The sequence below is a fragment of the Coccinella septempunctata genome, chromosome 1, assembly GCF_907165205.1.
Source record: "Coccinella septempunctata chromosome 1, icCocSept1.1, whole genome shotgun sequence".
Classification (NCBI taxonomy): domain Eukaryota; kingdom Metazoa; phylum Arthropoda; class Insecta; order Coleoptera; family Coccinellidae; genus Coccinella; species Coccinella septempunctata.
This window is the reverse complement of record NC_058189.1, coordinates 17921265-17945308: the sequence shown is the minus strand read 5'-3', so window position 1 is coordinate 17945308 and position 24044 is coordinate 17921265. Positions and strand designations below refer to the sequence as shown.

At 37.3% G+C, this 24044-nt stretch overlaps 1 protein-coding gene across 1 annotated transcript in view; it reads left to right on the top strand.

Annotated features, from left to right (window-relative positions):
- Positions 1 to 24044, top strand: part of LOC123321831 (potassium voltage-gated channel unc-103-like) — a 47272-nt gene that overhangs the window by 14940 nt on the left and 8288 nt on the right. The window contains exons 3-6 of the mRNA XM_044909614.1: positions 17552 to 17691; positions 18677 to 18849; positions 18943 to 19044; positions 19097 to 19257. Of these exons, the coding sequence (XP_044765549.1) occupies positions 17552 to 17691; positions 18677 to 18849; positions 18943 to 19044; positions 19097 to 19257 (576 nt within the window). The remainder of the gene's footprint in view (positions 1 to 17551; positions 17692 to 18676; positions 18850 to 18942; positions 19045 to 19096; positions 19258 to 24044) is intronic.

Sequence of the window (24044 nt, the reverse complement as noted above, 5' to 3'; positions counted from 1 at the left end):
CCAATCGAGGACAAGTGAAGATTATTTCGACTTATAAATCACCGGATAAGGACATGCTGGAAGAGGATCTGAAAATGCTACTAGAAGGAAGACACCCGAAAATCATAATTGGTGATCTTAACTGCAAATCGCAGGAATGGAACAGTAGGGTGGAAAATACCAACGGGAGAAGACTGAAGATTTATGCTGAAAAACTTGATGCAGTTGTGATAGGACCTGATATACCGACCTACATACCAAGAGTAAATGGACTACCCGATGTACTGGACATTGTCGTAATGAAAGACATCACTGAAGAAATCAGCATTGATACAATAGAAGACGGAACTTCAGACCACAATCCCATAGAATTCATAGTGGGACATGGCCCAAGAAACGAAGAAGAGACACAAACCAAGGATCGCACAGACTGGGAGAAATATAAGAATTTACTTCAGGAGAAAATCACGGAAATTCCCCAAATAAACACCCGGGATGAATTAGATGAAGCAGTTGAAAAATTGGAAAATCAAATAAAAGAAGCCTATGAAGAAAGCACCAAGAGAATAAGGAAACCAATTCCGAAACATTCACATGGAGATACGCCAAGGGATATGAAGGAACTTATAAAAAAAAACAGAAGACTCAGGAAAATCTACAGAACAACAAAAAGAGAATAAGACAAGAAGAAACTGAATAAGCATAGTCAGATATTGAAAAATGCTTTAACAGAACTGCGTAATAACAGATGGCACCAGAGATTAAGGGAACTGAATACAATAGATCACTCGGCTTGGAAAATGCAAAAACGCTTACGACGAGAACAGACAGTTATACCTCCACTGCATGGAGCAAACGGAATGGTATATACGAGACTTGAAAAAGCCGAAGCACTTGCCGACTCGATTGAGAGAGAAGCCAGAATAAATTACAGAAATGATGATGACAATGAAGATCTAGAAGAAGAAGTGAAGGCAAACGAAGAACTGATGATGGAACCACCGGAAACCGAAATCATTCCAAAACCGGCTTCACGAACAGAAATCAAAGAGATAATAATGAAACTGAAAAACCGGAAAGCACCGGGAGAAGATAGGATTACGAATTATATGTTGAAGAAATTGCCTAGAAAAGGAATACCAGCCTTGACGAATATAACAAACGGAGTGATGAGGACCGAATACTACCCAAAGAGATGGAAAACTGCAGAAATGATAGTTTTCAACAAGCCTGGAAAGGAACGGAAATTTCCTCAAAATTATAGACCAATCAGCCTACTATCAGCACAAGGAAAAGTCGTCGAGAGGGTTATCGCCAAAAGGCTGAATGAGGAAACAGAAATGTTGAAGATAATTCCACCCGAACAATTTGGATTTCGACGAGAACACTCGACTGAACTCCAATTACTACGGCTCATAGAATACGTCACCGAAGGAATGCAGACCAAACAGGCCACAGGATTAGTTCTGATGGATATCGAGAGAGCTTTTGATAGAGTATGGCACGAAGGCCTAATCTACAAGATGAAAAAAGCAGGATATTCGACCAAGCTATGCAAGATTATAAGGAACTATCTGAGGAATAGAAACTTTTATGTCAAGATAGATGGAGCAACCTCTCGAACCAGACAATTGGAAGCGGGAGTGCCTCAAGGATCGGTACTTGGACCTCTGCTTTACGTAATATACGTTTATGATATCCCGAAGAATGCTAGAAATATGCTCACCTTGTACGCAGATGACACAGGAATAGCGTTCAGACATCGACGCCCAGAGATCATACACCGGAGACTGCAGGAAGCCATAGATGAATTACTCAAATGGTGCATCAAATGGAAAATCCAAATCAATGGAAGAAAGACTCAAGCAATATTACTGCAAAAGAGAAGATTGAGGATGGAAGAAAACCTTGAAGTTGATGGAGAAGAGGTTGAATGGAAAAATGAAGCAACATACCTAGGAGTGACGCTTGACAGAGGACTTACATGGAAAAACCACATCAAATGTGCTGTTGATAAAACAAAAGCCGCAATGAGTAAACTTTATCCACTCATAGGCAGAAGAAGTCATATGAATAAGAACATCAAGTTGACGATGATTAAAACTATTGCGCGACAAAACTCACATATGGATCGGCGGCATGGGGCTTCGCAGCCAAGACCCACATCAAGAGAATACAGGCCACTGAGAATAAACTCCTTAGAATGGCGATGGACGTACCCTGGTTTGTTAGGAACAAACAAATCTACAAGGACTTGGAATGGAAACCAGTTACAGAATTTATGAAGAGAAAGGCGGAAAGGATATTCGACAAAGCCAAACAACATCCAAATGAGGAACTACGAAGATTAGTCGACTACGATCCAACGGAAGAAGCTAGAAGGTCAAGAACCTACCACCGAAGACCGAGAGATCAGTTAAGGATTTAAATGTAACCAAAGAAGAGCTTAACCTATAAAAGCTATAGGCAGCATACAACTATCAACACGACTATGATCGTGTGAGAGTCCAGAAACCATAAGAGTCAACTGGTTAATAGGCAAAATGCCCGGAACCTATGAAGAAGCAGTTAAGGGTTTTTAGTGGATCTCGAGCTCAGAGAGTGAGAATCCCCACACTGTTCCCCCTCAGCAGAGGGTGTGTTCGTCTGTTTGCAGATTTTCCCCCTGCTACACCAAAAAAAAAAATACCTGAGACAGATTGTTTCTTCTCCTCTTGCCGTCTTCCTTGTTTTCAGTTTCCTTTGTCCGTCCACCACCGTGATGTCGACTATGGCTCTTTGAACCTTCGGAAAGAAGACTTGGACAACTCATATTTATTTGTTGAGAGATGCGAAGAGAGGTTTTCCCATTACTCCCGGCTATTCACAGATGCCTAAAAATTTCGGGACCAGGTTGGTATAGGTGTTTTAAACTCAGCGGTGATCTCATACAGTGGGCGCGTCCCCTCGTATACTTCATTCAATTTTATTTTAGCAGTCGGTTGGCCCTGGAAATTTGACACATTTCACTCTGTATAGTACGAAAATGTGGGGTTTTGAAGCTTGTCAAAACATTTTTGGGTTTTAAATCAACGCTATGTTGCCGTTCTACGTAAAAGTTTCTGTTATTACGTATTTTATCACAATGTCGAATCTCTTCGGAAAATATGTGACGAACATAATTGAAGTTTATACAAAATATTTGAAGGCATACCAAATCCAGTTATTTGCATGGAAAATACAAGAGATCAGTATAATATCATAATATGCACTATAGCTTGAGGAGAGTTAATGTTCGTTATCTTCTTTGGCTTAACTCATTTGTAGATTTCAAAAATATTAACCCGAAGATGAAATGCATATGATGCAGTGGTTGGGAATGGGTATCTCCCGAAGGAATTAACAGATAATTACAAGAATGTTAAATTCTTCAACAAAAATCATCTTGCATCAATACAGGGTGTCTCAAGTTCGAGTGCCTATTAGACGTTTCTGGAGAACTAGACATATTTAAAATCTGAAAATTGGGATTATGATATTGTTCGAAGTTCTCTACAGAGCTAAAATATTTTCGAAGCCTAAAAACTTCCGGTTATACAGGGAGTGAAAATAAATTCGACGAAAAAATTTTTTTTCAAGTTTTCTATTTTTGGTATGATCGAGTATTCAATAGTGAATACATTTCTGTTAAAACCATTGTATTAAATCGAATAGTTTTCAAAATATCCTAAAAAAACTGGAAAAAAAGTCAAATATGTTCTGTCAGTAATATGTTCATTATTCTTATTTTAAATATCCTGAGCGTAAACCGTTTTTACAACATCGAAGAGGAAGGATGTGATAAGGTCATGCATCTTTTGGATTTCAAAAATATCATCACAGGGTGTTTCAAATTTTGTGTTGAAAATTGTGATCTCAAATTGGCCATAACTTCTGTTTTTCAAATTAGAACCCTATTTTTTTATAATTGTGTTGGATTCTGCGGTCAAAAATAATGATAGTTTTCTCACATGATTATGCTCCTAAATTCAATAATTTCTGAGTTATTTGAGATTTTCTGAATTTATGGTGTACGTAGAGTCAAATTCTTCGAATCTGATTCATAAGGATATTCTGTGAGCATAGAAGATAAATCATCCCATTTATAATTCACAAGTGTCAGACTTAGTGTCAGGTCTTATTGTTAGTCGTTATGAAATTTTTTGATTTCACAAAATGAATCGTTAATGATATTGTTTATTTCAAATCCATGGTGGATGACACAAAATGTTGAGAATCCAATGAGAAGTATCCCCATTTTTTTTACAATTTCTGAAAAGATGTTTCAAACTTTCCAAATTTTGGAATGTAAGAGCCCCTAAAGAATACAAAAAAGGGGCAGTTGATGAAATTAGTATTTCGACTTATTTCGAAGCGAATGAGAATTCATCTGTTCAATAGGAAACACATTAAATAGATTTGCTACTTCAGTACACCGAATTATGTTTATAAATAAATTATGATAATAAAAATGAAAATACGTTTCAAAACTCAAATTAACAAAATAAATGATCAGGTAAGAGTTTCAATATGGTAACCATTTTGTTCCACACACTTTCGAATACGTCTTGAAACACCTCGGTTAGTCGCTCGCTCAATTTCCTCCTCCTTTAGCGAGTGGAAAGCATCCTCCACACGCCGTTTCAAATCTTCTTTGCTTTCAATAGGAGATTCATATACTATGTTTTTTATTCTACCCCATAAATAAAAATCTAAGGGAGTAAGACGGGAGATCGTGGGGGCCTAAACAGTGAAGAACGGCGTCCGATCCACCGATTACCAAACATTGCATTCAGTTCTTCAGACACCTCGTGCGAACTATGTGCCGGAGCCCCATCCAATTGATAATATGCGGTAGTCGACATACTCAACGGCAGTTCATCCAAAAACTCAGAAACAAAATTTCTCAGGATTTCCAAATATTTTTCTGTATTTAAATTTTCTTCATAAATGTAGTACCGCACTTTATTGTTCATCAAAAGAGCAAACACATTAAAACTAAATTTGTTCTGGGGGATTCTTTGTCTTTTTCTATGAGGATTTTCACTTCTCCAAATGTGGCAATTCTTTCTATTAAATAGTCCTTCATTATTGAATTTTGCTTCGTGTCTCCAAATGAACTTTTCATCATTTTCAAGTTTTTCTAATATTCCTCTACAAAAATTTAACCTTTTTATGTAGTCACCTGGTTCTAATGCATGAACTTTCTCATATTTGTAGTCATGCATGTTGTGTTTTTCCAAAATTCGGTGCACTGAATTTCTGTCTAAATCGATTTCATGAGCTGCACTTCGAATAGATGCATTTTCATTCGCTTCGAAATAAGTCAAAACACTAATTTCATTTTCCTCATCATCAACTACCCTTCTTTTGGATTCTTTAGGGGCTCTTACACATCCAAAACTTTGAAAGTTTGAAACATATTTTCTAAAGATCTTCTCCGTCATCGAAGGTAAATGGGGATACTTCTCGTTGAAGGCCCAGCAGGTTTTACTAATAATTCTGTCACATTCACCATGTATATAAAATAGATCCAGAATTTCGTAATTAGAATAACGGTTCATTTTGTTAAATCGAGAAATGAAGATAACGAATAACAATAACACCTGACACTTGTGAATTATTAACAGATAATTTATCTTCTATGGGTACAGAGTGTTCCCATGGTTTCGAAAGAATATTCATTGAATTTTTTTAGATGCAATCAATTTGACTCTACGTACACCATAAATCCAGAAAATCTCAAATAACTCAGAAATTATTGAATTTAGGAGCATAATCATGTGAGAAAACTATCATTATTTTTGACCGCAGAATCCAACACAATTATAAAAAAATAGGGTTCTAATTTGAAAAACAGAAGTTATGGCCAATTTGATATCACAATTTTCAACACAAAATTTGAAACACCCTGTGATGATATTTTTGAAATCCAAAAGATGCATGACCTTTTCACATCCTTCCTCTTCGATGTTGTAAAAACGGTTTACGCTCAGGATATTTAAAATAAGAATAATGAACATATTACTGACTGAACATATTTGACTTTTTTTCCAGTTTTTTTAGGATATTTTTAAAACTATTCGATTTAATACAATGGTTTCAACAGAAATGTATTCACTATTGAATACTCGATCATACCAGAAATAGAAAACTTGAAAAAAAATTTTTTCGTCGAATTTATTTTCACTCCCTGTATAACCGGAAGTTTTTGAGCTTTGAAAATATTTTAGCTCTGTAGAGAACTTCGAAAAATATCATAATCCCAATTTTCAGATTTCAAATATGTCTAGTTCTCCAGAAACGTCTAATAGGCACTCGAACTTGAGACACCCTGTATAAGTAAAAGGACTTGAAGGAAGTTTCAAGTTAAGATGCAACTTCACCGTTGAACAAAAATTTCACATGAATAAACAATTAGCAGGACAACTGGCGCGTATTTGTGGCTGTTCATCATAATGCATTGAGATAATAATAATAATTAGGTTTTTATTAGTACCTTGAGACATTTACATTGTATAGGACAAGTCAAATGAAAAATAGAAAAATCCATTTTAGGGAACTTATTCTCCGATGACATTTATCGAAAATCCTGTAGTAAACTTTTCGCATTAATTTACTCAAACATAAAATTCTTAAATGCCACCACTTTTTTGGGTCTTCCAATAGAAGGAAATTCTTTGTCATCCTCTTCATTCACAATCTTTCTGATTGTGGAAATATTCAGCTGAAATATAAAGTCTTTTAGATTCAGATGAAACATTATATAAATTCTCTTACATTGAATATGTTCGCTATCGTCTGACGTATTGTAGATTTTAGAATATCAGGGTATAACTATTTGAATGAGCGGACCTGAATTCTAAATAGCACTTCCTGAAATCCTGTCTCTTTTTTCAATCACTTTCGGCATTTTCGAATTTTCGTAATAAAAATTGATATTAGTTGTGGCAACGGCGTTATGACATTAACGACATTTCATGAGTGCCAACCTAACTTCGTACTAGTTACAAAAACTTGAGAAAATTATTTCATGGCCAACCGACTGCTAAAATAAATTTGAATGAAGTATACTTCTCCATCTCATCCGCTGAACTGCTTGCCATCGATAAAGCTCTATCTATAGTCTATTATCATTTCAGACTCCAAGTCCGCCCTTGAAAAGATAAAAACCTGGCTCCCCCCTCCAATAATGATACTATAACCCTTTCAATCCGAAACCGACTCTCTACACTTTCTCAGTCCAACCGTAATATTGAATTCGTGTGGGTTCCCAGCCATACAAACATTTCAGGCAATGATCATGCAGACCGTTTCGCTAAGGAAGGTAGCAAACTCCCTAGTCCCCTTCCTATCAAAGGAGACATAAGAGAACATTGGCCCTCATTTAAACGAAACATATGGGAGAAATGGAGGTCGGAATGGAAACGATCTTCCCTCCTTAGGGGTCATCTCTACTATACCATGATTAACATGGCCCACTTCCAACAAAAACCATGGTTCCATGCAATTGATCCCCTAGAGGCTATCTGACAAAAATGTACAGACTCAGGGCAAACCACTGCTGTTCACCTGCCCACTTAGCTAAGATCCCGGTCAAAGACAGTGACCTTTGTGAATGTGGAGAGAGAGGAGATTTGCAGCACATTTTCTTTTCATGCTCTCTCAACGATCATGAATGCAGGAAACTATATGACGACCTTTCTGAAGTATGTGCTAAAATGCCTTTTCCTCTTAACATCCAATTGATATTCTCTGAAAATCTGTTAGTATACAAATCACTCTACGGTTTTTTGAATTCTTGAGGATATAAGCTGTGATATGTGGATTTCCGTGAAGCAAACACTCTGTATCCTTTCAGTTTCCCAAGTGATATCTTGTGTCACCAGTCCTCACTTGAAATTTACCTCTGTACTATATAATAGTGAAATATAATAAATAAGTCTATATCTATCACCCTTTGAAATTATATTAAAATATTAAGCTCTTTGAAGATTGAAGTGTTTAATGTGTAGATGTCCCCGCTGCTAAGCACAATTAAGGAAGAAGAAGAAGATAACTATTTGTCACGGTGGACAAGTTTGGAGATTTTTGCCGATACATTGTTCAAATTCCGAACCATCTTGTTTCGGTTTTTCCGATACGCATTTTTTCAGACTGAAAATTTCAGTGATAATGCTAGCTGATTGAGTCTGTTGGGTCCATGGACAGCAACATTCAATCAGTTAATCGTTCGCATTCAGTATTTCCGTTATCATACTTTTTATTTTCTAGGTTATTGTCTAATTGTTATTTTTTTTCGATGTAAAATTTTTATCTAATGTAATGTTATATGTATGCATACACGGTTAGTCCCGTTCGTATCCTGAAGAAATAAATAAAATAAAAATGCTTCACACTTAAACGATTGTAGTGTATGTTAAAGCCTGTTCTCTTCAAGAATCACAACGATCACAACAAATACATAAATCCTTATTTTCTATCACAGTGCTTTTGCCAGCTTCCTGAATAATGTTCTCAACATAATTCGATTATTTTTGCCAGTAATGTTCGAAACTGTAAACCCAAATAACACGACATCTTGCTAGTATATTCCGCTTAGTAATCAGTAATCCGCCTTAATAATCCAAAACAAAGAAAAAGTGTCTTTCTGCATTCGGCGTTGTTTTTCTGCCCACAAAAATACCGTTGATTTGATGGATTCAGCATAAAACAACGTAGATTGCAGATAACGACAGTTTTTTTACCGATAAAGAGATAACCGTCACCGAGAATAGTTCTTCTGGGGAGAATATTCGAGAATACCGAATATTTGGATGCAATTTCGGTCACATGACCGTCCACATGTTGGAAAGTTAATAAATAGGGCGCACCACAAGACGAACGTCAGTCATGATTCGGTAGTCTTTCATCTTATTCTGTAGTGATTCCATTGTTCATTATTCAGCTCTTGATTTGATTTTTCATTGGTCTTTGCTCGATTCTCGATTTGATTCATTATAATTTTCTAAATTCTAGAATCCTGTGGTACGTTTTTTTTTTCTGCTAGTGGTGTGACCGTACCGGAACAAACCGTCTTTTCTTGATACCGCATACTTACAGCGGGTTTCATAACACTTCCATTTTTCAATCAACGATTTGACAGTCACTCGATTTCTCAAATGAAAACACTGAAACCTTTTCATTTCTGAATATATTGAAGAAGTAGCAATTGAGAATAATTGAATGGACGTATGAACACCCTAATTTGATGCGAGAATGATATTCTGAATGAACATGACTGAATTATCGATTTAAATCAAATTGACGGCTATTCTTCAATCGAGCATTGATTCCACGATCAAGCTTTATGAAACCCGAGGTTAGTGATTCAAAGTTGCATACTTTTATTTGTTTAATTGTGTTGATCCTTATTGTTAATTCTCCTGTTTAACTCAGACTTCTGTCGCCAGGCTCTCTGATGAACCAAGACCAATCGACGGAAGTCTCGAAGTCTTTCCGCTGGTAATGCTTGGCGTGTACACCCACGGTTGATACGGAAATACCACAGTAGCCTACCCCGTCCTACCCCTGTTGTATTCCGTTTTCGTTTTCCTGTTTAACGCAGACTTCTGTCGTCTGGCTCTCTGGTGAACCAAGACCAACCAACGGAAGTCTCGAAGTCGTTCCGCTGGTAATGCTTGGCGTGTACAGAATGGGCAAAATTCGTTGTCTAGCCGCCTACTTATTATTCAACAGACAATCGAAAAGTAGGAAAAAGTATCGAATTTTTTTCTCGTGTACCATTCATATGAATAGCGACATATGATACATTTTTGAAATCAGCAAAAAAATTGCAGTAAGATGAAAGAACTTTCAACTAAAGTTCACATTTGAAAAATCAGAAATCCCTGTCGTATCTCGAAAATGACTGGATCAAAAAATTTCATAAAATCATATTCGAATTCCTCATGAAAAAGTGCCTGAAGAGTGTAACAACGGATTTTGAACACGAGTTCAATAAGCGAGTTATTCAGCTTCATTGAAAATGACAATTTCTCAATTTTCGTTCATAACTCAAAATCTATGAACGTTAGGCTGGATCTGTTTTCATAATTGGAATAGTCAGGAAAAAAGAGCTCGAGAATGTGTCGTCTGTTTTCTTCTAGCTGCTATAGTTCTCGAGATCCCTTCAGTAAACAACGACATTTGCCCACCCTGTACACCCAAGGCTGCCACGGAAAGACCACAGTAACCTATCCCGTCCTACCCCTGTTGTGTTCCGTTTAGACTTCCCGTTTACCGCAGACTTCTGACGTCTGGCTATCTGGTGACGGTAACCAATCGGCAGAGGTCTCGAAGTTTTCCTGCTGGTAATGCTTGGCGTGTACACCCAAGGTTGCCACGGACAGACCACGATAAACTACCCCGTTATCCTGTAAATTGTTGCATTGTGTTTCACATCAATCGACCCTGTCTCGTTTATTGAATAGTTTCATGTCTGATTGGCCTGTACACTGAAAATCACTGAAAGTGCTCGGGATCAAACCCGATAAATTAACCGATTACAGGAACTTGGATTTTTCTGAGACAAGTGTACATTTTGTGTAAACCCCCGTACATCCCTTATTGTCTCAGAAGAAATCAAAGTGACCACTATTGATTACTTTCTTTCTTTAATACCTGATATTTCGACTAAATATAATCAATTTGAATATTAATTAATTCATTAATTTCACTGTGTTGACTTTGAATTTCTGACCACCGTGACAGTTGCATTTCTGTTTTCCTCATTTTGAACTGCATGTATGGTTCACTGTAATTTAGATTAGGGAGTTTTTCTTGACTGGATCTCCAGTTACCTGTCCGATCGTACTATGTTTGTCGACCTCAATGGCAACTTTTCTAAAAGATATCACTCAGGGCTAGGTGTTCCCCAGGGGTCAGTTCTGGGACCTTTGTTTTTTCTCTTGTTCATTAATGACTTACCAGACTATCTCGTTGCAGCTATTCTAGTGATGTTTGCGGATGATGTTTCTCTGGCGGTAAGGGCGAAAAGTATTGAAGAATTGAAACATATATGTGAAGAACTTATTCAGCGATTTCTCGACTGGTGTCGTAAAAATTCGCTTATTATAAACTTGGCGAAAACTCAAATAATTAAGTTTCAAAACCGCGATTTCGGTGGGTCTACTCCACTTGCGGTGACAGTTGCGGGTAATTCTCTTGACACTGTTGAATATGTCAAGTTTCTAGGACTGCACGTGGACAGGTTTTTGAGATGGAATTTTCAAATTGACCATTTATGCCGTAAGCTCAATAGCTCGTATTATGCTCTGCATCGTCTGAGGGGGTCTGTCTCCACTGAAACCCTATTGAATATATATTATTCTATTGTTTACAGTCACCTAAACTACAATACCATCCTATGGGGCGGATCGTCGGAATGCGATCGTGTGTTCATTACTCAAAAAAAGATCATTCGTCTTATATTCGGCTTGAAACCTAGAGATTCATGCAGACTGATATTCAAGAACTATCAAATACTTACACTACCCTGCATTTACATCCTAAATTGTCTTTTGTATGTGCGATCTAATATTAATTGTCTCACGAAATGCTCTGATTTCCATAGCTATGAAACTAGGAACCGAAATATGATTTGTGTGCCAAGGCACTCGACGGCCAAATACGAGTCATCCCCCATATATGCCGGTATTGCATTATATAATCATCTGCCGAACAGGTTTAAGTCCATGAATGAGAGAATGTTCGAGAGGGAGATCAAAAAAATGTTATCTTCCAGGGGATACTATGATTTGAAGGAATTCTTTTCTGATGTATTAGAATAATAGTTTTGTATTGCTTACTTATGTATTGACATTTCCTATATACCTCTGCGGTATCTGAAAGGATGAATAAATTATTATTATTATTATTATTATAATAAATTCGGCTTCAAAGTACTTATTATCGCTACCACCTTAGACAGCCCCGAACTCTGTCTCCGACTAGTAGATACCTGGGTGGCTTTGCTGTTTCTCCCTTATTGAAAGAATAGCTGGCACTCGAGATTAAACCCTTGAAAAATAAACCCGTCATACCCATTAATGTTTTCATTGAGATGTTCTAGCAACAACCTCCTCATCTAAAGAGCACGATTGAAATAACTCAAAAGTTATGTTGTTGGTCTCCTTCTTCTTTTTCTTCTTCTTCTTATGTTAGGCCTTAGGCCTGTTCTTGATCTTTAGAATCTAATGGTCAGTTCTGCAGAATTAACGGCGATGTAGACTGCCAGCTGTCTCGCCATCTCTTGAAGGGACGTCCTGGTGGTTTCTTGCCTAGTGGCTTCAAATCCCTCGCTAATCGGGCTTATCTTTGAGGGTCCATTCTGCTCACATGCTGGTTCCACTCCCTTCTTCTCTGTCTTCCCCATCGCACAAAATCCTGGACTTTACAGAGTTTTCTCATCTGACTATTGGGTATTCTGTCAAGTAGTGTTTTTCCCGCAATTGATCTTAACGCTTTCATCTCTGTTGTCCTCAAAATCCTCTTGGTTTCCGCTGTATCGGCTCTTGTCTCGATATAATACGTCATGATAGGCCTAACACATGCTTTATATATGCGTACTTTTCCGTCCAACCTCAAATCCTTATTCCTCCAAATGACATCACGCAGACAACCGGAAACATATGCCGCTTTGTTGGCTTGCTTGCGTACGGCTGCTTTAAGGCCTCCGCAATCAGAAATCTCCACCCCCAAGTATTCGAACTTAGACACTTGCTCAATTATTTCGTTGTTTATTACAATTTTACACCTTTTGGGTTCCCTTGCGATAACCAAGGATTTCGTTTTTGATGTTGATATGATCATGTTGTACTCGTACTCTTCTGCTGCTAGTTTGAATTCATATGCCATGCGCTGTAGGTCGTCTTCGTTGTCGGATATTAAGACTGCGTCATCTGCAAAACACACAATTTTTATCATTTCAGTTGAGAGCCTGTATCCCTTTCCTGCTTTTTTAACTCTCTGTATAATTTTGTACATTATCATGCTGAATAGTAGAGGACTTAGACTATCTCCTTGATGTATTCCGGATTTTATATTCACTTCTGGTGTTAGGTCATTGTTTTCAAATCTTTCCTCCAACTCTCTATGGTAAGACCATTCCACTCGTAGAGGAAGCCAAATATCTAGGCATTACCCTGGATAGGAAGCTTCTATGGAACTCCCATGTGGAAAAAGTCGTCCACAAAGCCAGGCACTCCCTATGGGCCTGCCAAAGGATCTGTGGAAGGACATGGGGGATAGCGCCGAAGCAGCTCCGCTGGCTATACGTCACGGTGATCAGACCATTGATCACCTATGGCTGTGTCGCCTGGTGGTCCTGCACTGAACGCGTTCTAACCCAAAACAAACTTACCAAACTCCACGGGGGCATTCCGCTCTACTCCAACTTCGTCCATGGAGATGCTATTAGACCTCCCTCCCCTACACATTTTTGTCCAGGGAGAGGCAAGACTAGCAACCCACAGGCTCCACCACCTCACCGTGAACGAGCCTGACAAACTCACTTTCGTGTCCAGTCGTCTGTCGGCCCAACTGGAGGCTGACGAGGTGATGGGCATGAGAACTGATCAAATAATCACAAGAACCAGCACCGAGGGAACATTCGTTTCTCTGATTCCAAGCAGAGACGAATGGCTCCATCACAAGGATTTCTATTTACAAGGACCTTGCTGGTTTACTGATGGCTCCAGAACCAGTCAGGGATCTGGAGCCGGAGTCTACAGCCGTAGACCGCTGACCAAACTCAGTGCTAGTCTGGGAAAGTCGGCGACAGCTTTTCAGGCAGAAATCTTCGCCATTGATCTGTGCGCAGGCCATTTACTTGACAGTGGCTGGGCGGGCAGATCGATAAAAATCCTTACGGATAGTCAAGCTGCGATCAAATCTCTCGCGTCTGACAAATGCAACTCGGCACAGGTATTTGAATGCAGATCTAAACTCACCAAATTGGGAAGTTTAAACAGACTGCAACTGATTTGGATACCTGGACACTCTGGCTTCAGTGGCAACGATGTATCGGATGCTCTGGCCAGAGAAGGCGCGACATCAACGCTTATTGGCCCGGAACCCAGTATAGGAATTCCCAATTCCTTAATCAGGGACCGAAACAACAGCTGGATAAGGCAAAAGGTCCTGGAGCACTGGCGCAACCGTCCTGGATTGCGTCACTCGCATAGGGCTATTTCAGTGCCTCCCAGCCCATACACCAGTCGCTGGCTAGAATTTTCTAGAACTAATCTGAGATCCATAATAGCGGTTTTTACAGGACACTGCAGACTCAGAGCCCACCTCAAAAAACTCAAGATCGTCAACGACCCACTCTGCAGACTCTGCTTAGAGGAAGACGAAACAATTGAGCATATCCTCTGTGACTGCCCGGCGGCAGACAGGGTCAGACTCGGAGTTTTCGGCTCTCCGAAGATGATCCTAGAGGAACTCAAGAATCACTCCCCCTTCGACATCATCTCCTTTTTGGGTAGGATGGGACTAGAGGGAGAGATTTAGCTCTTTGAGCATGCTTGTGTGCTACAATAGACCGTTGGTCGCGGTGGCAGGTTTGGGTTAGTCCGTCCAACACACCCAGCAATCAGTAATCAGTAATCAGTAGGTCATTGTCCATTTTTATTTTCGTTTTATTGTTTGTGTTAAGTTTTCTTATGATCTCTACTATACTGTTAGGTTGGTTATTTTCTTTCAGCAGTTTCAACACATCTCTCAGTCTGACTCTATCGAAGGCTTTAGCTAGATCTAAAAAGCACATGTACACAGGTTTGTTGAATTCAATAGCTTTTTCTGCGATTTGCCTTACTATGAAAACTGCATCGGTTGTTGATCTATTTTTCCGGAAGCCTTGTTGCTCTTCGCTAATGATATACTCTTCATTGATCTTATTGGCTAAAATCCTGGTAAGCAATTTAGGTGTTGAATTGAGCAATGTGATGGTCCGGTAGTTACTAGGTTCTTTCTTACTTCCCTTCTCATATATGGGTATGGGAATACTTAATTTCCATTTGTCTGGTACGCTCTTCGTCTCCAATATCTTTTTGAAAAGAACATGCATGTTTTTCACCATTATGTCCTCCATACTTCAGAAGTTCGTTTGGTATACCGTCTGGTTCTGGAGCTTTTCTATTTTTCAATTTGCTAATATTAGACTTCAGTTCTTCCATCGTGATCTCTATTCTTTGGTCATCGTTAGTCTCCTCTCCGTGAACGTTCTAGTCTATAGGTTCATCTCTATCACAACTGTAAAGTTCCCCGACATAAGCTGTCCATTTCTCCCCCTCTATTTTATTCAAGTTCTTATATTCATTAATAGGCTTTTTTCTCCCTTTGAGCATTTTCCAAACCTTCCGTTGTGCACCATAAAGGTCGTGTTCCATCTCTTTTGTGAACTGCGTCCAGTATTCTCTCTCCATAGTTCTTATCTCGGAGTTGATACGGTTTCTTGTATCTTTATATTTCCGGTAATTATGAGGTGTTCTATTACTACAGAATTGTAAGTATGCTTTACGTTTTTCATACGCTAATTCTCTGATTTCGTTGTTGAACCATGGTTTTGATATTTTTGTTGCGTTTAAGTTAATTGTTCTGACCCCTATGCTTTCTCTTGCTGCCTGCAGCATGTTCAACTCCATCTTTGTCCACAGTTCGTTCACATTTTCCTCTCGTATAATTGGGTTTTTCGAAAATACTTCCTTCAATCGTTTTTCATACAGCCATTTTGTAGCGTCATTTTCGAAGGATTCAATGTTTAACTTGTCGAATAATTTTGGTGGTTTCTTTTTGTTTGATGGAATATTTACTAGAAATTTGGCAAGTACCAGTTTGTGATCCGAACCTATGTTGGGCGATGTTAAAGATCTCACCTCGAGAATTTGTTGAGGTGTAATTTCTCTATTCGTAATAACGTAGTCTATCATGGACTGTTGGCCTTGTGTGTTCTGCCAAGTATATTTGTGTTGAGGTTTATGGGGAAAAAGGTATTGTTTATTCTCAACGTGTTTTGTGAGCAGAAGTCGATAAGGTGTTCTCCATTTAGGTTGAGTGTTTCCTCATTAAATCGCTGTTTGATGTTGTCTATACAATCATTTCCGACTCTAGCATTGAAATCCCCCAGAATTACCACTCTCTCGTTCCTCGGTAGCTTGTCCATCACGTCTTGCAGAGTGGTATAGAATTCTACCGTCTCACTTTCCGGCTTGCTTATATCTGGCGCGTAAACTGAAACTACATGGAGTCTAGTGCTACCGAGACTCAAGGTAGTCTTGAGGATTCGTTGGTTAATATATTCATTATCTACAATATTATCCTCAAATCTTTCATGCAACAAAAGTCCCACTCCTTGCGCTGAGCTACTCGATCCACCCAATAGCGACATAGGCAGAGTTGGTCTCCAATATCAGAAAAATGCGTAGTTAATATGTGAGATTCATGTATCGTACATATCCGTACTTTCTGACTTACAAATTACGTTTTCTGAAAAACAAATGATTAATCTGATTTACAATATATTGCTTCTGAAATAGAATTGTTTTTTATTTAGGCCCGGTACTTTCAAATAATTTCCTATCTGAAGGATATCTTATTTCGGTGCTTTCAGATTAAATTATTTGACGAATAACAATTCTATGAAAGCACGGTATACTACTTTTCACTGATTCATGTAAAATAAGACACCACATTGTAGAAATTGTCATAATTCCAACTAGAAAGCCAATATTTCGTGAAACCCACACAAAGAATAATCATACATCAAGAATTCAAAAAATTCAACCAATTATGACATACCGACATTCGATCTATGACAAATAAACTCTTATTATTAAGTTTCAATGACAGATTCATTCGATGAATAACACTATCTGAAAGTGAAAAGGCATTTTTACTTATCCTACTATTATAACTTCATAACCTTTCGATATGAATATTACTAACAATTTTTTTTTCACCAACCAATCGCTGTCCCATAAACTTAATTATTGATAGCTTCTTTTATGACTACTTTCTGTGTTTCGAAGCCAAATAATTCATTATAAAATAATCATGAGCAACGATTCATTCGAATCCTCTTAGTCAACACCAGATATAAAGCTTGATCTCTGTTGAAAAATTATTATTCTATGCACACATGGTCGAGCGAATTAGGTAATCGTAAATTTTTGTGTCACTGAAAAAATCAGACAAAATATTGTTTTTCCAGATGGCTCATGTCAATGATCATCCAAAACTGCTGAAATATATAAGATGCTTCAAGAAAACAATCGCTTTGCTGGCAAGGTCTATGGACATAAGTAGTATTCAAATCGGCCGAAGACGATCGACTTATTTATTACGATTATTTCGCCAAACAAAATCTTCTCTTTGCTCTTGTCAACCACGTATATTTCGTAGCATTTTATTCACGATTCAGTTCGATTGTTGAAGAAGAAATTTTTCGCCATAGACTGCCCGAATGCTTAGGTTTTGTAGATTTCAGGTTCTTATTAATTTGGAATGTTTTCAGTGGTCCGCTCCCTTAATGGCACGAAGAGCCCCTATACTGATCACCAAAATGATAGTGGTTTTTTTATTGATTATTCATTACTTCGCACTGAGCGCCTTCATTATATTCAGCAACTTTGGAGATTTCTCAAAAAGTTCAAGGTAAATTTTTTGTTGTATTTACGCAGATGACTGCATAGCTGTCAAAACTTATTATGTTATGTCCGGGAAAGAATTTCGAAGGTGTAAGTTTTTGCTTGACACTTTATTCGTCGATATAAATATCATCAAATGTTACGATATGAACTGAACTAGCCAATTTGGCCCCCAAGAAATGAACGCGTTCCCAACTTCCCGATTCGTACGCGCTGACGCTTGCAAGAAGCAAGCCTGCGCTGCCGGCGTACTCTGAATCAGAGGAAATATGGGACACATGGCATTGTCTCCGTCTGGGTTTCTATCTGGAGGGGATTGAATCGGATCTCGTTTCATACTGGGTGGCGCTCTGTGTTACTGCATAATACTCAGTAGCGCGTGCCAGTATTGAATAAGAGTCCATTAATTGGACCACCGGGGAAGAAACTATGTTACTCTGACGAGATCAAATGAGACCGAAACCGTGGCCAGCATATGCTTTTCTTCGTTGGAACATACTCAAGTATCAGTTGATAATTTTTGCCCTGACGGTGGCAAATTGGCTAGTTCAATTCGGATCGTAACACTTGATAATGTTTATATCAGAGGGTGGTATGGAACTAATTCTAATTACGAGTGATCTTTCGATTATTGTTATAAAGAATGTTTTTTTAGTTTGAATCGATGGGGCGGTTATTTGAAATTCTCGAGATGAATGCTGCATAATCCGATCAAGCAGTCCTTATAGAGTGATCTAAAAAGGACCAGGTTATCTGCATATACCATTTTTTGAAAAAAAGAGTTGTTTCAAGGAAAATTAGCCAAGTTGACCATTTTTTTATGTTTGAGCTTCCGATTTCGCAATAGGAATCTGAAACTTTTAGGTTGGGAATCCAAAAGTGTTGATAGAATCTTCTATCTAGGTTTAGTTTCGGCTTTTATAGGTACCTGTTTATTCAAATATGTAGATTATTGTTACGTACATTCATCCTCCACTTTCTAATAATTTCAGGGTCTACCTGCGCAATGCGAATCCTTTAGAATCATATTTAACATGTCTCTACTTCATCTCGAGCATTATATCAACAACAGGTACAGGAGACATAATACCTGAAAATACTTTAGAATTGGCTTTCACAATCATCGTTATGATATCGACGAAAACAATTTACGCTGTTTTAATTGGTGAGTCATTTTGAAATTACTCTGAATCCAACCCTTTCTATAAGAAATTTGAAAAAGAGTGATGGATTATTTCTTTCATAACTTATTTTTCAGTATGTTTCTTGATGGGAATTAGAATTCTTTCCCAACACATAATAAACTATGAACACAAAGTTATGAGGATGAAGAAATTCCTTCAAAATCAAGGACTTTCAGGTCAGTATTTAAGTAGTTGCTTAAGAAATGAATTATTCAGATATAATTTCAGATTATCTCATGGAGAAATTATGGATTTATATCAAACAAATTTGGAACAGGGAGAATGGGTTGCATATGCCTGAATTACTTGAGAAGGCTCCCTATGTTATGAAAGGTGAAATTATGCGAGAAATATTTTCGGTGCATTTGAGAAGAGGATACCTTTTCAAAGTATGTTTCAACCTGATGCTGAGAAGCAGGGGAATTTTGGAGTACTATATTTGATTTTAATAAAACAATATCAGAATGTACGCTACCATATACAGGGTGATGTATTAGCTCACCAACAAACTTCGTCATGTGAAAAGTTATGTAATGTTAACAAAAGAACGTACAACAGGGATATACAGAGTGAGTTTTAAGAATGGAACGCCTCAATCATCTCGGAAACAGATCATTCGATTTTAATAGGTTTTGGTGTGCAAATGTGTGTGATATGGCCGATATTATGTTGATATTTAGGTACATTATTGTCAGATCTTTACCTGCTGCGGAATAATAATGATTAATATTATTTCAAATGGATCACTCTGAATATTTCTTGCCATTCGGAATCGTTAAGAAATATTGAATGTTTTTCATGTCATTTTCCTCCTACCTAAGCGCCATAATTTCGGAATTATAGATACATTTATATTATTCTCGCCGAAGTTGAAATGATATATTCAGATAGCTACATAGTTTCGATTACTGTTAATCATTGAACTGGCCACTTCACAGCACTGGATTCGGCGATCGTGATCATCTTCATTCCGTTCCTGAACCAATCGTATCTTCAATTCAATTCAATTCAATTCAATGCTTCTTTATTTCAAATTAAATTACATTTTTATACAATAAAAACAAATATGAAATGAAATGACGTCAAAATTAATATTCTATCTGTTTCCATCAGTTTTATAACTCATATACTCTTCTATACTGTAGGGTTCAAGATTTATTAAGAACTGCTTCAACATCTGCCTAAATTGTTTTTCGACTGTGGCATTCTTGATCTTGTCATCCAGCTTATTGAAGAGTTTAATACCCATGTAGTACGGGCTTTTTTCATAGAGTGTCAAGCGATGGATAGGGTATAAAATGTCGTCCTTACGCGTATTGTAGCAATGATTTGACCGAGGAAATACTTGACTATTCTTATATACGAAAACAAGGATTTCAAATATATACAATGCATACATTGTGAGCATTCTCTTCGATCTAAAGACTCCTCTACATGATTGTAAATAGGACATGTTGAATATAACTCTTATGACACGTTTCTGCGTAACAAAAATATCTTGCATGGCAGAACTAGATCCCCAAAACATTATACCATATCGGGCTCTTCCTTGGAAATTAGCAAAATACAGTGTTCTCCTGGCCGTGTCATTAAGATATTTTGACACAATTCTTATGCAATAGCAGATGTTGTTCAGTTTCTTATTCAGGGAATCGATTTGATGAGACCAGTCCAACTGCTCATCCACATAAATACCTAGGAACTTCGAGACACTTTTTATTTCGAGCTGTGTATTTTCAACGGTAATCATTTCAGGTATTTCTATTTTGTTCTGCTTAGTCCTAAAGATAACGACAGTTGTTTTATCCTTGTTGATACATAATTTATTTTTCCTGAACCACTCCACCAAGGCACCGAAAACGAAATCAGTTTTTTCAACAAGGCATCGAATATTTGGTCCTTGCACTGCCACACTGGTGTCATCTGCGAACTGTGTTAAGCTGGAATCTTGTTGGTCTATCACAGGATCCATGAATCGAGTCAAGCTGTTCAAATGGTCCATTATAAGGCTCAAGTCATTCACATATATGAGAAACAAGAGTGCACCCAATATGCTGCCTTGAACAACTCCAACCATGTTCTCAAGAATGTCTGATTTAGTCATTGTACCTCCTTGCAGGATAACCACTCTTTGGGTCCTATTTTTCAAATATGATTCAAACCATTTTAATGCCCATCCTCTTATTCCATATTTTTCGAGTTTCTTTAGGAGAATGTTCCTGTCTAAACAATCAAAGGCCTTCGACAAGTCCAAGAATATGCCCATGCCCATACTGCCCTTCTCTAAATATTTCAGGATTGCTTGTGTGAGCTGAAAAATAGCACTTTGTGTTGATTTGTTAGTCAGGTAACCATGTTGACTTTCGGTAATTATGTTGCATTCTGTTAGGAATTTGGTCACTCTAACATACACCACTTGTTCGAATAGCTTTGAGAACCCCGAGAGTAAGCCTATTGGTCTATAATTATCGAAGCAGTTTTTATCCCCTTTGCCTTTGTACACTGGCCGAATTGCTGCTAGCTTTAGAGTGTCTGGAAATATTCCTTCTTTGAGAGAGTTATTCACGATGTGACAAAAAATCTCAGTAATTGCTGGCAATATTTCACGAATAAGAGAAGTTGGGATTTCATCTTCACCTGAACTATGCTTGTTTTTTAACTTTTTATTCAGTGCTATTAGTTCTTCTTCTGTAACTGGCTCCAATACTATTGATCTATCGTTTTCGAATTTGAAAGTATATTCTTTTCCTTCTTCACTAGTTTTCATCAAGTCTGGGATAATGTCGATTAGATATTTATTGTAGGCATTTGCTACCTCATTTGTATTTCCATCGATAAAGCATTCACTTGATTTTTTCGTCTTGCCAGTAATTTCCTTGTAAATAGTCCACATACACTTATTCTTATCGTCAGAGTTATTTATTCTATTTTCATAATTTTCCGATCTGGCCCTTACTAATAATTTTTCATATTCTTTTTTTTCTGCACAATACAAATCTTTATAATGTCCATTTAATTGTTTCAAAAATAGGAGATTATCTAATTTAATTTTCTTCTGTTGGATCGCTTCATTTGTCTCATATAGTTTTTGCCTAGATTTATAGCCTTGATTGAATAATTTTTTCGGGAATTTTTGATTAAATATAGTCATAAAGATTTTCATGAAAATATGCCATTGTTTATTCACATTCTCATTATCTACCTCGTAAATTTCATTCCAGTTTTGTTCTTTTAAGTCATCAAAGAATTCATTTTTACACATCACATCAAAAAATCTTTTATAATAAGGGGAATTCCTTGTCTGTAAATCTAAACTGAGTACAATTTTTTGAGCTGTATGGTCTGAAATTGTCGTAAACAATACTGAACTTGAGATGCACTGATCAGGTAAATTTGTAAAAATGTTATCGATACATGACTTTGAGGTAGGTGTTATTCTGGTGTTTTCAAAAATTGAAGGATACAAATTGAAAGACGCTAATACAGCCAGAAGTTGTGATCCAAAATTATTATGTTCGAGCAGCTCAACGTTAAAATCTCCCAATACAAATACCTTCTTGTTCTCTGATATGATCATATGCAGTATCAGCTCTAGCTTCCCGAGGAAAATTTTGAAATCTCCCTTAGGGGGTCTGTATATTGATATTATAATAATATTTTCTTTCTTGAGTTTACATTCAATACTAGCGCATTCAAATATGCTCTCCGATGAAAGCATTTCAATTTTTTTTCTTTTTTTATATTCCAATTTTTCGGACAAATATATAGCTGTACCCCCATAACCATTCCTCCTACAAAAGCTAGCAGCTAGTTTGAAGTTTTCAACATTGAAACATTTCAATTGTTCTTGTGTTTTCCAATGTTCTGAGATACATAGACATTTACAATCATCGTTACTTTCTAGTAGAGCATTTACTAAGTCTATACTATTACCCACGGATTGTACATTTTGGTGTATAATACTAAAGTTTCCACAGTTGTCACTTACTTGATTTTGTTTAGTTGTCCCTGGATTCGATTCTTTCATAAAAAATCAGTTTGCTCATCACCATCACCATTGAAGTTGATATATTGGCGTTGCTTTTCCCTTCTTTGTATATAGGCTGGACATTTCTGATCTCTTGCAGAGTGTCTCCTATCCTTAATACCCAAACGTTTGCAATTTGGACAGTTTAATGGATCTTTATTGGTGCACTCCTTCGATTCATGTCTACCACTACATTTGTGACAGCATGGCTCTGCTCGACAATGTTTGGCTATATGCCCGAAGTTACTACATCTAAAACACATTGCTATATCCACAAATTCTTGAACATACAATTTAGTGAGGTCAAAGTGTAATGATTCGTTTTTAATCAGCCATTTAAAAACCTGCGGAGATGTTTCAAATATCCAGTTTTCTTTCATATTATTCCTACATACCTTTTTTGCGATGAATTTGAGGCTATTTTCCACCTGTGGGCCAAAAATTTCTGTCATCTGCGGATTATCTTCTATCAACTCCTTCCTGAAGATATCTTCTTGATAGCCTTTCTTGATTCCCGTTATCATAATCATTGGATCCTTGTTTTGTATGTTCTTTGTCTGAAGACTGCCTTGTTTTTTCAAAATTTCCTGAATCCGTTTTTGTTGCTCGTCATTATAGCATTCAAATATTACTCCTCCTTTCTGCAAATGTCTAATATTTTTTAGAGTTTCATTTTTGCCCAATTCTTTAAATTTTAGCTTGACATTTTTTACGATGTCGCAAGTTTCTTCTCTATTATTTGAATTTATCAATATTTCATATTTATTTTCCTTTTCCGGAGTTTTCCATTTTTGAGTTTTAGTTGTTTCCGTATTTTTCCTTGTAGTGAGTATCGAACTGTAAGTCTTGATTTGTGAATGATTTTCCTGGTATACTTCTCTGTCAATCTCTGTATCTCTATTAATTTTGTCGGGCTTGAGGATATTACTTTTAGGATGATTTTCTTTGCGGTTTTCTGTTTCGAGTTTTCCAAATCTATAAACAAGTTTAGTCACTTTTTCGTGGAGTTTGAAAACTGCCTTCCTTAATTGTTCTTGATCCGTCTTTTCAAGTTTTTCTTTCTCCGAAAAATCATTTAGATTTCTTAGCGCATCAAGTATAGTCTCTATTATATTCTCCGTATTTTCCGAATCTCTACTGACTAATGGT